The sequence below is a fragment of the Denticeps clupeoides genome, chromosome 4, assembly GCF_900700375.1.
Source record: "Denticeps clupeoides chromosome 4, fDenClu1.1, whole genome shotgun sequence".
NCBI lineage: Eukaryota > Metazoa > Chordata > Actinopteri > Clupeiformes > Denticipitidae > Denticeps > Denticeps clupeoides.
The window spans coordinates 34,215,314-34,232,073 of record NC_041710.1 but is presented as its reverse complement, the minus strand read 5'-3'; the positions used below and the strand labels follow the sequence as shown (position 1 = coordinate 34,232,073).

Genomic DNA, 16,760 nt, shown 5'->3' with positions numbered 1-16,760 from the left:
GGGCCATGCAGAAATGCCTTGCAGGTAATGTTAATTTTGCTGCGAAACAGAGGTCTAGAGGAGTTCATGTCTCAGTTGGTCTGGGATTGAGTCATTTTCCATGTTTATGTTATGACTGATGAATGTGTATTGCTACAAATTTACAAACAGAATACATGTAATTGTTTGGAAGTTTATATTTTTGAGTGGATTTTTGTTTAGTGTTTTTACCTGTGAAAAATGTATTTTTTTTGTTTTCCTTGTTGCAGTGCGGAGGGCAGCCATGTGTCTGGGCAGAGTAATGGTCGGGATCCCCAGGCACTGGCCAAAGCTGTGCAGATCCATCATGACACCCTGAGGACCATGTATTTTGCCTGAGCATACCCCTTCACACACACACACACACACACACACACACACACCCTGGAGGGTCCATCTCAAGAAACCTGGACCTGACACTGTGCTGATTGAAAGGAAGAGGAGGCTGAAGACATGGATAAATGATGGATACATGGGATAAAGAGGCATGTGGTCTGTAAAGGCTAACCACATTTTAAGAAATGTTGAACGCAGCTATGTTATGCAGTATCAAACCAGTCAACCAAGTCCATACCCAGCCACCAACTTTACTTCCATCCCAACCCTCCTGTGAGTCCTCTGTCTCCTGTTTTTAATTTCCTTCCTCCTGACATGCTCTCCCGCTTACCGTTTAGGTTTTAGTCATGGCACTTTCTCACTCGTTTCATCTTGTGAGTGTGTACATTTTCCTTGTTCTGATGAAACTGAGCAGATTGTAAGGTGGATGTCTCTTGACTCTGATTGGGTGACTGGATGTTGCTCAATAACCATATGCTTTGTTTTGTAGCCAGTAGCATTGTAAATTGTCTGTTAATAATGATCATGTTTTTTGAGAAACAGTGCCACCTGCAGATATTGATGTGCTCCCCAACACAGGGGTTTAAAAATGCGATTATTGAAAAAATAAAGGCCACCACATGCTGAAATTATATCAGCCTGAGTGGCCAGGCCTCAAACTCTGCAATATGATCTTGTTGGACATTTTATCTGTTTCTTTTTTTGTTTGTTTGTTTATTTTAGTTGTTTTTGTGTTTCACACTTTTTATATAGCTGCATTTTTTTCTTATTCTGTATTTCTCTTATATGCTTTGATCGCTTGTTAATTTAAGTAATTTGCACTTGGTGCACTGATTGAGCGAGGAGACTGTAGCAGTTACACAAACTGAGTTCCATGTGGAATAGTGGAGTATATGTAATGTTTTTAAATTATTTTAATTAAAGGGAATTTTGAGGAGATGACATTGGTTGTGTAGACAGAATGAAATTTCCACCAGTTCATCCCAGATTAAATTTGAGAAGTGGTTTGGTCCATTGCTATGTTTTAGGCGGTGTTGAAATCAAGTGCCTGGTGAAGATATAGAGTTTTTAGTTCGAGTCTATATAGCAAAAACGGTTATGTTCAATCAACACATTTACCACAGACAGGTGACTGATGCAGGCTGTGACCATGTTCACTTATTTAATCAAATTTTTATGTAATTTATGTGAACACTGACACAGAACATATGGTGTGTTACAGTACTAATATGCGTATACATTTAGTGTTATTGTTTGAGAAGTGGGGAGGTTCTGTTTCAGTATAATGGAAGTGGCCATGTTTTCTATGTTATATGTTGTCCTGTATTCTATGTTATTGTATTATCTATTATATGTTATTATATAGTCATATATAGGACTATCTGGACTTGAGTCTGATTATCCCAAAGCTGCCTAAAAGGCCCTGGTTTGGTAAAATTATGTTTTTCAGTTTGGCGATTTTCATTAATTTTCATTCAATTCAAGCTGCTATGCTGTGTAGACCTCTGGGCTGTGCTTCAGGGCACAGGGCTGGGTTAGTGGTGCACTGCGACCTGCTCTGAAGCTCTCATTTCAGTTAACAGGAATTGTGTTTGCTGGCCAGTAGAGTTACTTGAGTTACTTTTTTTGGCATAGTGAGTGCATTGCGCTCTTGTGCCATGCCCTGGATCTAGCATGCCCAGTTCTACAATGAGGAAAGATATACATCTGTACTAAACAATGAAACATGTCTGTCTGGTGCTATGGGGCCATCTTATCTGCTGCCTGTATTTGCAAAAATGGCCGTGATGGGACAAGCTGCTGGCAAAGGTGCATGACAGCAAGAAGCAGGGCAAGTATGGTTTTAAATGCAGAGCTGGTTTTAGTTGTAATCAATGCATTTGACTGCCATTTCCATGATTTAACCACACTGTTTTTGATTGTGTTTTTGAGTTTTTTAAGCCTGAATCAAATTATATTTGTAAGGATTAAATTATGCAATGCACACTACCTATTGCTAACAAGAAGTCTTGAACTATGAAATCTATGAACTTCGGCCTAATATTAAGTGTAATAGAGCTCATTAAAGATTATGTTTAAGTGAATGTTTAACTGCTCTTGGATTGTAGTGAAGTGTATTTTTGTATATGTAGTGTGTCGTGTGGTAGAGAAAGGTGTTTAAGATGGTGCAGGATTGGAGGATCACTGCTACACACACAAACATACATTTGCCTCCTTTTTTGTGAGAACAAGTTGACTGTGTTGACACAGCATCTGTTGTGTTCTAGTAACACTGACTTCAACTCTGCCATGATAGAGTGACCTGATTGGTCAGTCTGCTAAAGCATGTCTTTTTTTTTGTGCCTCACAGGAATGAGAATAAGATTACCTTTACACTGCATGTGGTGCTTTAGTGAAGGTGATGAAACTAAAGTTGGTGGTTTGTTGTTGTGTAGTCATGTGTCTCTATGCACGCACATTCTGAGGTTCTTCAATTCTGATGTCAAGCAGGTTAAGTGTTGAGGATAAGTGCTTAAGAATAGTTAGGTGACTGTGTTTTGTGTGTGTGTGTGTGTGTGTTTGTGTCTTGAAATCAATTGTGACTGGCCTTGTGTGTTCAGACAGAATGGTATTAGTTGGTGTGAAAACCCATGAGACTTATAGAAGTGGGGGCATTGGTGGTCCTGATATAGTCCCTGCACACATGTTTGCCCTCTGTCCCTGCTAGTGTTATGCAAGTTTGCTAAAGAATGTTGCTTTTTTTGCGAAGTGATCAAAGAAGAAAATGTATAATGTGCTTAGCTTAGCTTTGCCATTTTGCTGGAAGATTGTGGTCAAAAGGAGAATCTAACGAAAATGTCCACAGAAAGTGCCTTTCCTAATTATGGTGCTAAACCTATAAAACCACAACTGAGAAGCTGAGAGGCAGTGAAGAGTTCAATGCTGAACACACACACACACACAGACACACACACTTGCAACTGCACATTTGTTCTGTCACTGTGTATTTAGCGCTCTCTCTAGATATATACATATTTATATGATATATGCCAAGTATATGAACGTACAGTTCATTGTTGTTTAATGAGAGCCAGGACCAAACAATGTGATAGTATGACTGAACACAGAGTACTGTGGGTACAAGAGTGCCACACCTTGACCCGCTGAAGGGCAGAAAGGAGCACAGCACTTTACTGACTGCCAACTGTACAGGAGACAGCCCTGCCCCTGTTTGTTATTTTCTCAATATGAAGCAGTAATAAAGACTCTGTGTTGGCAGATATTCAAATCAGGAAGTAAAAAAAATAAAAAAGGATGTCCTTGCATCACTGTACCACCTGCCTTTTGCCTGGGCAGCTCTTTTGATGCCTCACTCTGGCTTACAGCCAGCCTTCAAAAATCCCTGACCTTCTCACAATGACATCAGTTACAACCCTGCCAAGTCACTGAAGGGTCTGTCCTTGATGCCTGTGGCAGTCACTTACTGCCTGTTGGTCCAGGAGAAGATACCTCTGTATGAGTTTTCCAAAACACCACACCTCACTTACCTTGCTATGCTGCAAACACAATATACTAAAACCGCAAACTGCAAATGTTGCTTCAGTTGCGATACAGAGCTTCATTTACTGGTATGCTTATAGTGTTTTGTTTTTTTTTTTTTCTTCAAATTATAATTTACTTGTTGTATTCTCCTTTAACAATAAGATTTTTTGTGTTGTAATTGAGCCATTTTGTCCTATTTAAAAGTGTTCCTTTAATATATTCTGAATGGGAATATTTTATGGTGTATTTATTGATCAGCAGAGTGCATGAGTTTCTTGGAAGCTTAGATTTTACAGACGAGTGTACAGAAGAGGCTGCTGTCAATTAAACCTGTTTTCCCTTACACACAAGCACAAATGCATGATGGGGTGTGTGATGGACCAATAGAATGGAGGGGCATGGGAACTGGGTGAATGGAGGTGAACTTTATTTACCACACATGAAGGAGAAGAAGAAATGCAATGCTTAGCTGAGAGGCTGAGGTGCAAATAGTCCACATATATGGGTCAAAACCCACATATGAGGATTAAACCCATATAACGCACTGATCCTGCACTCAGATGCTCTTTACTTCCAGTTTATTACCCATGATTCCCTTACTCCTTCTGCTAAGACAGTCCAAAAGCTCCTCCCACTCCAAATGCAGCATCTCATCTCTGTAGGGGAAGGCGAATCACATTCAGTTTGAACCAGATATTTTCTGCCTGTTACCCAGTGCAGCTTCAAAATCAAACATGAAATCAGCCATATAGCTGTAGTGAACGAGGCTACAACGCAAAGCACCAGGTATGACACCCAAAAGGAGTGCCTAACCTCTGTCCATCAGTCATCATCACACCCTGCTTTCTACCAGTAATTTTTGTAGATCAATTTTATTTTTCCTCTGTCAGTACCATTCCACTCAGATCCCAGCCTTAAATGGTTTCTTAGCCTGGTGTAGAAAGGTGCAGCGACTTTCCCCGTGGCATCTTGTCTCACTTTGTAAAACCACTAACAGTAGTTAACCAAGCCAGGACTGTGTGGGACTGCTTTTGTTATCGAGGCTTTTCCTTGGGCAGAGACTGTGAGAATGAGAACTATGCAGTGCAGAGTTCCTGCTAGAGATCTGTGTCTGTGTTTTCAGTGGTGGTCCTTTCTTATTTCTCTGTATCTTCCAAGTCAGAGGCACACAGTTATGTGGATGTTTACAGGAACCACGTTTACTAAAGCTTTTATGAGCAGTAGCTTCCGACTTAAGGATTCCAAAGCAAAGCCTGCAAAGGAGATTCACGCTCTTGAATTTTCCACCAATATGAATGTGAGACAGGAGTGTTGACGTTGTGGTGGAGTGGGAATAGACCAGTTTCCCCAGGAATTACATGTCTCTGGCCCTGTTCCGCTAATGTCTTTATCCTTATTTTACCAAGAGGTGTTTGTTTTATACTCTTTTCTTTGTTGATTTAACTGCCTTTTGAGTGTTTCATTGCTTCAGTTTGAAGTGTATCTTTCACTAATACTTGCAATAAATTTTTTTGAAATTGACACTGTGGCTTTTCTGTGCATAATATGACCTCAGCTGAGACCTGTATTATTATTTTCTCAAGGCACATGGGTGTATTCAATAGAACACATGAACAGTTTTTTTTTTTTTTTAGGCTTCCATCCACACATGCAGGGAGTATAACCCAGTCAAGGAAGTGTTGCCAAAATGAGATGAAGGATGTGTGTGTGTGTGTGTGTGTGTGTGTGTGTCTAGATTATAAGCAGGCAGGGCCAACCACAGCCAAGCTTTAGTCTGCCTTAGATCTCGCCTCATGGAATATTTCATCACATTTTCTTTTTGGACAATATCTTGCCGATGAATTCATAATTAAAAAAATGGCAGAAGTGATATTTATTTTACCTTCCAGATCAACACAAATACATCAGAACAGCATCACATTGCTGACTGTTCTCTAATAGCAGTTTTTCAGTGAATGTGTTTACTCAACTCAATCTTATCCCACCAGGCATTATTTAAAAGCTCTGAGACACCATGTGGCCTTTAAATACAGACATTTCTCAGTCACCTCAATAACTTTTCACTGTGATTACAGTATTTGAGCACCAACGGCATATTATGTTTAATAACTCAATCGTGACCACCACCTTCCAAAAAAAGTGATCAGCTCTACTAGTTTGTGCAAAAGCACGGATCTAACAGGAAACTCCTCCTGCGTGTATTTTCAGCATGGAGCTCACAGGTCGTCCTCATACAGCTGATTTTCTCTCAGTCTCTCGCCTCTGCTGTGGCGTCTTCGGCGATGCCTGAGCACAGAATGTGCAGAAACACTGATCTGATCTCATTCACATTAAGGCAGTTAAATATCATCATCTGCCTTGAAGTGTCTTCACCTTTCATTTAAACCTTTTGACTGTATCATGATCAGTGTTTGATACCTCCAAAGCAGAACAGCCAGGGTTCCAGCACAGATCAGGAAGAAGAGGCAGATGACTGCTGTAGTACCAGCTTTTCCTTTGCTCTCGCACAGCTCTGGTTGGCAACACAACAGTCCAGACAATGTTGAATAATCATTTACAAATTTAACTACACTGTCTTCAAACCGCTGTTTTTTTATTATTTGCAATAAGTTCAATGCCACACGTGAGTTCAGGATCCAGCTGCCCCATGAACTAAATAAAATATAATTATTTATATTTTGACCATGGCCTGGGTGGCCAATAATATCCTTCATAATCATATGCATAAGTGTATGCATTAAAAAAAAAAGATCTGTGGGTCGGAGATCTTTTTAAGTATCAAATATAAGCAGTTTACATTAATTGGACCTGATGCGTTTGTTGCTGAAGGCACTATAAAATAAATGCAATATTAGTTAAGCAATAATTTGGTAACACCAGGAAATTACTCATACTGACAAATTGTTGATACACATATTATCAGTCACAGACATATATTCCCTTACCTGCACTGTAGGTGTCCGAGTTCTCACCCAGTTTATTGCTGACCACACATGTGAAGTGTCCACATAGTGTGGAGGTCAGGTAAAGTTCGGTGCCATCTTTAGACACGCTGCCCAGGCTCTCCTTCACCACCTTGTTGTCATGCAGCCACCTGAATACTGGCTCTGTGCCCCATGCCTCCTTACAGTGCAGAGAGGAGTGGGAGATGTTCACCGTCACTGACACGTGGTGCACCGCCACTGATAGGGAAGGTTAATTTCAGGTTAATTATGAAACCTAAATCAGAATATATTCATGATATATGTACAGTGTGTCAATATATCACATTATATCTAATGTGAGACCAGAAGGGTTGAAGCAAGACTGCAAACAAAAGTGCTATGTGATTATATGTAGCCATGATGGATGCAGTATCAACATACCATACTCCTTTACTGTTAAAGAGGAAGTCATGACTCCGGTGGGATCAGTCACTGAAACTGTGTAGATGCCACAGTCCTCTTTGTGAAATTTTGTGATTCTCACTGTCGCCCCCTTGTTCTCAACAATCATCCGTTCATTTGAAGATTTCCCGGGGTATTCAGCCACTTTCACCTTCCAATTTTTTTTGTCAACTGGGTTGAGTTCCCATGCCACTGTAGGCTCTGGAAGTCCTGGTATTGCTTCAATCCGGGCTTGTAGGATCAAGGTCTTGCCTGGAATTCCATAAAGAGGATCTTCACTGAAGAATCTCACCAGTGCAGCATGGCATTGAAGAGCCACTAGGCAGGAAAAACCAAAATTTATTGGCCTAAATTTACACAAAGTATAGTTATCAAGCCCCTGTATTGATTTTCTAAAAATGGCCAAAAAAAAAAAAAAAAAGCCTCACACAAGGTCTGCAGTAGACAGACGGTCCAGGTGAACGAGCTTAAGATCTTAATTTCCATGACGCCTGTGGAATAGAAAACAAACCCAGTTACAACACAGCCCTTTAAACACCAAGACACCCATTATCCGTCTGCCTTGCTGTAAACAAATCCATAATCTCTTGTCCTTGGGTACTTCAGCTACGGCATTCCACCTGTGAGCTTTGTGCTCTTCACCTACCTTTGTTGTTTCTGCAGCCAGACCAGTACACAAGTGACTTCAGCAGCACAGCAGCTGACAGCAAGCACCAATGAGAAGCTGCCTTTTTTGATTCACATGGTCACATGAGTGCTCGTAAACATTTTATAGCCCTGTAAAGCACCTCCTATTCCTCCTGAAAATGTAAACAGTCGTGCTACCACTACTACAATTCCTTCATTATAAACATGTTCCCACTGCCAGGTCTGAGGAGTGTGTGCCTTTAAGGAAGTTGCCTTGTTTTTAAATAGAACAATTTCCTATTTCCCTTTCCTGTACACTACCCTTTTCAAGACAAGTTTTGATTGCAAAAATATAATTCCACCCCTCTCACACTACATGTATTGTTCATTGTAAGGAAAATATCATTATGTCCACTGCAGACATAAAAATGAAACACAAAAGTATCTGAACATTTTTATTGTCCCCACATGCACACAGAGATCCTTTAACAGAAAGGTATGACAGACCCTCTAACAGAAAACTATAACATTCAAGAGAATCAATAAAAGTGTATTCTTTCAAAAAGAAAACACAAGAACAATGGAGAACAGGAGATCAGCAGATAAAAATGCTCAGTGAATGGTATGCTCTGTTTTCTGTTTCTATGTGAAACTCTAGAAATCCCTCTCTCAAAATTCTGAACAATACAAATGTCTCGTCCTTCAGCTGCCTGATTCTTGAGTCTACAAAAGAAGAATATCCTGTCTTATAAGTAAGTTTATGTTTGGTAATAACTAATGCAACAGCCTTTACGCCTTTGCATACTACTACGAATTAGTGCATTTAGCATTATTTATGTCAAATAATCAAAACTCAATCATGAATACAAATCCATGACAGGCAATACTACAAAGACTGAAGAATAAAGCTTAATTTGTTCATTCGGGGTGTCCTGCTCAAGCCATTCAAATTTCAGCCTGAAAAGTCATGTAAGTCCACTTTATGCTTAATTCAATGCAGACTGGATGGCCATTATCAAGGCTCTTTTAACACTGTGATACAATATCAGTCTGATCACTGCAATATCTTGTTGAAATTCTTTTATACATTTGGCTCCCAAAAGTTTCCCACAGACAAATCAGGATTTGTCCTTTACTGTTTCTGTCTTCTTTCTTTATTGTCGTGACACCTCAAGCAAATATCTGGCTTTTTACATCTCTTGCATGGGGGAGGTCACAGCTTGACAAAGACACAGGCAAGGAACCCCCACGAAAAAACAAAATCACAGAAATACCATGGACCTGGGACTTCCCATCTTACAGCCGATATAACTACGTGCAAGTAAGTACCATACAATCTCAAAATTGATAGATACTCTCAACACTGTAAAAATAACAATATACATATATCTGTACTGTACAGTAATCATACTGATTGTGTTTCATAATAGTGACCACTCAAAGTCTGTATTATGTATCACGTGTGTTTCAAAGAGTCCTTGAGCTAGAAGTGACTGCAGTGGAGCAACAGTTTGGATTCAACCTCACCAAAAGACGGTGGGAAAGGAAGGTCATTGGCAAGCTTGGTGGAAACATCAATTACTGCTTGGCCAGGGTAAACATTCTTTGTGATGTGGATGAGGTGCTGTGGCCAGATCGAAACAGAAGAGAGGATGGAGCATTTTACTGTAACTCTATTCAGTAAATTATTCAGTTGTTTGTATATGTAGACCATAATATGTGCAACTTTGTGTTGGTTGGGATGAACAATTGGCTTTGTGGGAAAAATATTGTAAAATATACTTGGTACTGTATATTTGTGTGTTTTTGTATAAAACAATATTCTAAAATATTCTTCAAACAATGCACTTATATACTGTCTTTGAAGGCAAATACTTTTGTGGACAATGTGACAAGTGCTGATAATGGCTGTTGCAAATATATGCAGCAGATTCAAAGACTCATATGCTGGTATTGGGGCTGTGTTGTGTGTGTGTGTGTGTGTGTGTGTGTGTGTGTGTGTGTGTGTGTATATATATATATATATATATATATATATATATATTCCCCACCGATGTCCATGCCGCAGCCCACTAGTAATATAGCAGAAGCAACAACACTAATGATGGTGAGATGAAGCCTCATGAGAATGGTGTATAATTACAAACCACATATGACCAAATACAAATTGTATTTTTATCACATGCACAGTCATACATATATGCAGTGAAATGCTTTAATTGTTCTACATAAATTATCACATATGTGTATAATAAAATACTGTTTGAGTGTATTCTTTTTTAATATTTTCACAAAATGGTAGGATTATGATATGGCAAGTCGTGTAACTTGGACAATGATATACAGAACAGGGGAATTTTGATAAATTTTTATTCAGAAATAACAGTTTCGCACCAACACTTTTGGTTTTAAGCGATTCCTTTTTTTTGACAACCTTGCCAGCCTTTGAAAACACCCTTTCACATAGCATAGAAGAAAAACGCTCTCCTCACTCTAATACAATATTGTACAAATCATCACCAGCCCTGCACTGACACCATTTGCAGGCTCACTCTACCCTGGAAGGGGGTCCCTCTCTGTATCACTCCTTCCCGAGGTTTATTCCTTTCTTTTTTTTTCTCTCTCTCTCTTTCCTAGAGTTTTTTTTTCTGTGGAGTTTTTCCTTGTGTGCAGAAGGGTCAAGTGTGGGGGGTGTCAACTGTAGGGCCTGTCAAAGCCCATTGAGACATACTGTATGTGATTTTGGGCTATATAAGAAATAAATGTTGTTGTTGTTAATAAATCTTCAAACTCTATCTCTCTCTCTAAACTCTCCGAAGTATCTCCAAACTATATAAACCCTATCCAAACTCTAGTATCCAAACTATTAAAACTCCATCCAAACTCTGAACTGACCACAACTCTCCATGAAAAACCCACATTTTAAAAGGAGCCTGAGGGGTTTATATTGCTGCAAACCTCGTGGTAAAATCTGAACCACTTTCCAAAGCCGTCTCGTGGTACAGCTGGCAGCAAGGCTTCGGACGTCATCATTTTAGGCTCCTCCCCTAAATGAAACGCCCCCTCCACTACTCGATACACGCTCCGAAGCCTCGGTACGTCCTGTAACATCACTACGCAACACTATTACATAGTGTTATAGTGTATATTAGCCTCAACAGAGACTACCAGATCACTGCCCGATGCAACAACAGTCGAGCAGCAACTGACAGTTGCTCACCTGGACAATAAGAACTGCTATGCCAGACTGTTGTTTGTAGATTTCAGTTCTGCATTCAACAGTTATCCCCTCCAAGCTGATCCAGAAGCTGCGGGCGCTGGGACTCAGTGCTACTCTGTGCAACTGGGTTCTGGACTTTCTCACCAACAGACCGCAGCATGTGAGGATCGGCAAGAACACCTCAACCACAAGCCCAATGCTGTACTCCTTGTTTACACATGACTGTGTGTCCAGACCATCGGGCGCCTGTCATGGCTGCCCACTGCTCACTCAGGGTGACTGTGTCTCCAACACCATCATCAAGTTTGCTGATGAGCGTGTTCAGCTCCAGGTTGTGTTGACTGCGCCAGAGTACCAGACGCTCAACTTCCTGTCGGTATGCAGACTCATCACCATCCTGGATGAGCCCAATGACAGTGGTGTCGTCTGCAAACTTCAGGAGTTTTACAGTTGAGTTCCTGGAGGTGCAGTCGTTGGTGTACAGGGAGAAGAGCAGTGGGGAGAGGACACATCCTTGAGGGGCACCAGTACTGAGGGACCGTGTACCAGAAGTGATCTCCCCCAGCCTCACTTTCTGCTTCCTGTCTGTCAGGAAGCTGCTGATCCACTGGCAGGTACAAGGTGAAACGCTGAGCTGGGAGAGTTTGGAGGTGAGGAGTTCAGGCACAATGGTGTTGAACGCCTAGCTGAAGTCCAAAAACAGGATCCTGGCGTAGGTTCCCGGGCGGTCGAGATGTTGCAGGATGTAATGCAGCCCCATATTCACTACATCATCCACCGACCTGTTTGCCTGGTAGGCAAACTGCAGGGGGTCCAGCTGGTGTCCTGTGATGTTCTTTAGATGGGCTAAAACCAGGCGTTCAAAGGATTTCATGACCACAGACGTCAAGGCGACAGGTCTGTACTCATTCAGACCAGTGATGGTGGGTTTCTTGGGGACCGGAATAATGGTGGAGCATTTGAAGCAGGTGGGAACTTCAAATTCAAATTTTATTTGTCACATACACAGTCATACACGGTGTGATGTGCAGTGAAATGCTTTCTGCAACTGCTAAAGACCACAGTATTGCAAATGTTGCAAGTAAACAATGAACCAATATGCAAATATTGCAAACATAACCAAGTATTACACTTTTACGTCTTTAACATAAAATATGTGTAACTGGTAGGGTGAAGGTGTGCAAATGAGTTACAGTTTTTTACAATGTTTAAAGAAAGAGAGAAAGAGCCATAAAAGAAAGAGCAGTAAGGACCTAAAAAGCGCAGAGTCATTTTGTGCAAAGTGATTTTGTGCAAAGTGGTTTTGTGCAAAGTGATTTTGTGCAAAAGAGTCCGGAGTGATTGGAGGTGAAGTGCATGAGTTCTATGTACTGTTGTTGAGAGCTTGGACAGCCTGCGGGAAGAAGCTCCTCCTCATTCTCTCTGTGTTGGACTTCAGGGAGCGAAAGCGCTTCCCTGATCGCAGCAGAGAGAAGAGTCCGTTGTTGGGGTGGGTGAGGTCCTTCACTATCTTCCTGGCCCTGGTGCAGCACCTTTTGCTGTCGATAGATTGAAGGTCAGGGAGCTTGGTACGGATGATTCGTTCGGCTGATCGAACCACCCTCTGTAGGGCTCGCCTGTCCTTCATGGTGCTGTTCCCGAACCAGGTTCAGATATTTCCCGTCAGGATGCTCTCTATGGTGCAGGAGTAGAAGTTCCTGAGCACCTTGGAGGGCAGTCTGAAGTCTCTCAGGCGTCTGAGGTGGTAGAGACGCTGCCGGGCCTTTTTCACCACGGTGTTGATGTGACAGGACCATGACAGGTCCTGCGTGATGTTAACACCGAGGTAACGTAAGCTGTCCACTCTCTCCACTGGGCTCCTGTTGATGACAGGGGTCTGGTAGGTCCTCTCCTGCTTTGTACTGAAGTCCACTATTAGCTCCTTTGTCTTGCTGACGATCAGGTGGAGATTGTTCCTCTGGCACCAGTTCGCCAGATTTCCAACCTCCTCCAGGTAGGCCGTCTCATCATTGTCAGAGATCAGGCCCACCACGACAGTGTCGTCAGCAAACTTGATGATAGTGGTGGAGTTAGTAGTGGCTGTACAGTCATGGGTGTACAGGGAGTACAGCAGGGGGCTCAAAACACAGCCCTGGGGGGCTCCAGTGCTGAGGGTGATGGAGGTTGAGACATGTCCACCCATCCTTACTGCCTGTGGTCTCCCGGTTAGGAAGTTGGAGATCCACTGACAGAGAGATGAGCTGAGTCCCAGGTGCTCCAGCTTGGTGGTGAGTGTGGAAGGGATTATTGTGTTAAATGCTGAACTGTAGTCAATGAACATAATTAACATAATTTCCCTTCCGAGTGTCCAGGTGGGTGAGTGCAGTATGGAGGAGATGTGATATGGCATCATCTGTGGACCGGTTGGGACGGTATGCAAACTGTAGTGGGTCGAGTGTATCTGGTAGTGAAGAAATTATGATGTCTCTGACCAGCTGTTCAAAGATCTTCATCACTACTGAGGTGAGGGCTACAGGGCGGTAGTCATTGAGGGAGGCAGGATGGGTTTTCTTGGGGACCGGAACAATGATGGACTCCTTGAAGCATGTGGGGATCACCGACTGAGATAGAGAGAGGTTGAATATCTCTGTAAACACAGGTGCTAGCTTGTCCGCGCAGGCTCTGAGGATTCTCCCCGAGATGCCGTCTGGTCCTGCTGCCTTCCTGGTATTCACTCTCTTGAAGGCTCTCCTCACATCATGCTCGGTGATGACGAATGCGTTCTCGGTGCTGGCAGTGTCCTCCCGTCTGCAGCTGTTGGAGCCGCTAGCCGTAGCATCGCTAGCGCCTTTAGCTGCAGCCTCGAAGCGAGCATAGAACGTATTTAGCTCGTCTGCCAGAGACACGGCCGCGTTCGTCGTACGGGATGTTGGTGCTTTATAGTCCGTTATTGTCCGTAGTCCCCGCCACAGGCTCCTAGAGTCACTCTGTTCGAGTTGTGACTCCAGTTTCTTCCCGTAGCGCTGCTTCGCCTCCTTCACCGCTTTCCTGACACTGTATGACGCAGCCTTGTATGGTTCCATGTCCCCGGAAGTGAGCCTTGCGTTATAGGCCGCGGTGCGAGATTTCATAACGTCGCGGATGGTTTTATCCACCCACGGCTTCTGGTTGGGAAACGTTCTGACGATCGTTTTCTGAACGGTGTCGTCCGTTAGTTTCCCAATGAAACTCACAACTGCTTCCGCAAACTCACTGATGTTTCCGGAACTACTCTGGAACATGTCCCAGTCTGCGTCATCCAGTGCGTTCTGAAGAGCGGCCACCGATTGGTCCGTCCAGCGTGCCACCTCCCTCTGAACCGGAACTTCCTGTTTAAGCCTTTGTTTGTATTTAGGCATGAGGAAGATGGCGGCGTGTTCGGATTTTCCAAATGGTGGACGAGATTGTGCCCTGTACCCAATGGTGTAGCAATGGTCCAGTGTCCTTTCGCCCCTGGTGGGGCAGGTGATGTGCTGATGAAAGTTCGGCGCTGCGCGTTTGAGGCTGGCATTATTAAAATCTCCTGCCACAATAAGCGCAGCGTCCCGGTGCTGTGTGAGCGCCTCCTGCAGTTCGCCTAAGGCTGATGATGACCGATGTAAACTCCCGAGGAAGGTAAAAGGGACGACACTTGATGGACAATAGTTCCAGATTCGGCAAGCACGAGTGTGTGAGGGGGGCAATGGAATTACACCAGTTCCTATTTACCATCAAACAAGTAAGAATTTCATTGTGCTCTGTACACTGTACTTTGTACATATGACAATACACTTCAACCTCAACATGTTATGGACAATCACCTGGCTTCGGTATTTCCATCTCGTTGTACTGTTCTCGCAGCCTGTTGTGCCCCCGAACAGTCAGCCAAACTCCTTTTTCAGGAAAATGAGCGTGCTTGCTCCTTTAATACTTTAAAGGCTCCGTAACAATTTTTAATTGGAGAGAAACTGTGAACAAACATAAAATACAAAGTCTGAGAACTTGATTAATAATCAACGTCAGACAGGAAATGCGTCGGCAAGGTACCTGCTGCATAATAGTTAAACAGTCATAAGAGGTCCCTAAACACTAATTTCTGAAGGATGACGAAAAATCGCGATAGACAGTGCAGCACCGTAGAAACCATCTTTAGTTTCCTTTTTGGTGACGATCTCTAACTTCAAAATAAGAGTGTCTTCCTGATTTTACAATAACTTCTCTGTTAACATTCTGTTTCAAAATAAAGGTCTAGCGAACTAGAAAAACATTTCTGCAGGAATAATGGCATACAGAACAATGGCATCAGAACCTCTTTCAGGGGTGAACTCATGTACGGGGCAGCACACGCACCACACTATTAAGCGAAGCAGCACTTCGGGACCAGACAGGAGGAGAGAAAGGTCAGTAAAATTTAGCGTGACCAGATTACAGCGAGTAATAGGCTGCCTAGCGTGATTTAGGAGGAGTGCTAACAGTAATTCACTTTGTTTTTTAAATCTTTAACAAGATTTCAACACCCACTTTCTTATTGTCTGTCACTGTGTAAAGGCACGTTCAGACGGAATGAGGCCACCGCAGCTCTCACCAGCCTTGTAACCCGCTTGTACCCCCCTGAAGGTCAGAGCCTGATGAAGCTAGGAGGACCACATCATCTGCAAAAAAGCAGAGACGAGATTCTCCTGCCACCAAACCCGACATCCTCCACACCACGGCTGCGCCTAGAAATTCTGTCCATATAGGTTATGAACAGAACCGGTGACAAAGGGCAGCCCTGGCGAAGTCCAACACTCACCGGGAACAGGTCCGACTTACTATGCGGACCAAACTCGCACTGCTCTTAACAAAAGGCCATCTACCCCATTCATGAAAGGTTTTCTGAACCATTCTTTGTCTCTCCCTTTACCTAAGACCAATTTGTCAGGGGAGACCCTACTAGGGGCATCAAGTGCCCCAGACAACATAGATCCTATAGGATTATCAGGGCTCTCAAACTCCTCCACTACAATAAGGTGACGGTTCAAGGAGGAGAGCTCACAGAATGTGAGATTACTATATTAAGATTATGATATTTGGATATTGTTGCTTATAGTTTATTATTGTCATCAATATTTTTGTTTACTATTATTTTATCAATGTTTTTAATGCAAATTTTTTTTAGTGCAGACAAAGTTCCAGTTTAAGAGTTCCTGTTTCCTTGAACCGTCAAGGTACCACTGAGGTGCCACTGAGCAAAGCACTGTCCCCACACACTGCTTCCCGGGTGCCTTTCATGGCTGCCCCCTGCTCACCAAGGGTGATAGGTTAAAAGCAGAGGACACATTTTGTTGTGTGCACCATGTGATGTGCTATGTTTCACAATGGCAATCACTTCACTTTCACTTTTTTTCAAATTAGCACAAAACAACAGTGCAAATTTAACATCGCTCTGCTGTCAGGGCTGGAGCCTGATGGGGCTTTCAAATGGTCTCCTATGATCCCAGTTTGATGATCGTGTCAAATTCTCAGATGACACAGTGGGGAATGAGGAAGGGATTGATTCAGGAGGGCCAAGGAGAGAGTTCTTGAGGCTGTTAATGGAGACAATTGGCAGGTCACGTATGTTTGAGAGAAAAAAAAGCTCCTGATAGTACTGTTAGGATCAGCTTTTCCTCCAT

The 16,760-nt window shown here is 42.7% G+C and overlaps 2 protein-coding genes across 6 annotated transcripts in view; one reads left to right on the top strand and one right to left on the bottom strand.

Annotated features, from left to right (window-relative positions):
- LOC114788632 (protein argonaute-3) overlaps positions 1–5,397 on the top strand; it is a 39,582-nt gene extending 34,185 nt beyond the window's left edge. For all 3 annotated transcript variants that reach the window (XM_028977372.1, XM_028977371.1, XM_028977370.1), the window contains one exon: positions 249–5,397. In XM_028977372.1, coding sequence (XP_028833205.1) covers positions 249–357 — 109 coding nt within the window. In that variant the 3' untranslated portion in view covers positions 358–5,397. The remainder of the gene's footprint in view (positions 1–248) is intronic.
- Positions 5,398–5,734: 337 nt separating this feature from the next.
- LOC114788633 (uncharacterized) lies at positions 5,735–15,270 on the bottom strand. Of its 3 annotated transcripts, none has more exons than XM_028977375.1 (7): positions 15,154–15,270; positions 14,928–15,074; positions 7,691–7,753; positions 7,242–7,580; positions 6,822–7,058; positions 6,250–6,388; positions 5,735–6,162 (listed from the first exon to the last, which is right to left on the bottom strand). In XM_028977375.1, the coding sequence occupies exons 2-7, from the start codon at positions 14,944–14,946 to the stop codon at positions 6,093–6,095; spliced, it is 867 nt and encodes a 288-aa protein (XP_028833208.1). In that variant the 5' UTR covers positions 14,947–15,074; positions 15,154–15,270; the 3' UTR covers positions 5,735–6,092. The 3 variants fall into 3 exon arrangements, with proteins under 3 accessions (XP_028833208.1, XP_028833210.1, XP_028833209.1); XM_028977377.1 differs by having other exon boundaries at positions 6,295–6,388; XM_028977376.1 differs by lacking the exons at positions 14,928–15,074; positions 15,154–15,270 and adding an exon at positions 7,909–8,125.
- Between the last annotated feature and the right edge of the window lie 1,490 nt (positions 15,271–16,760).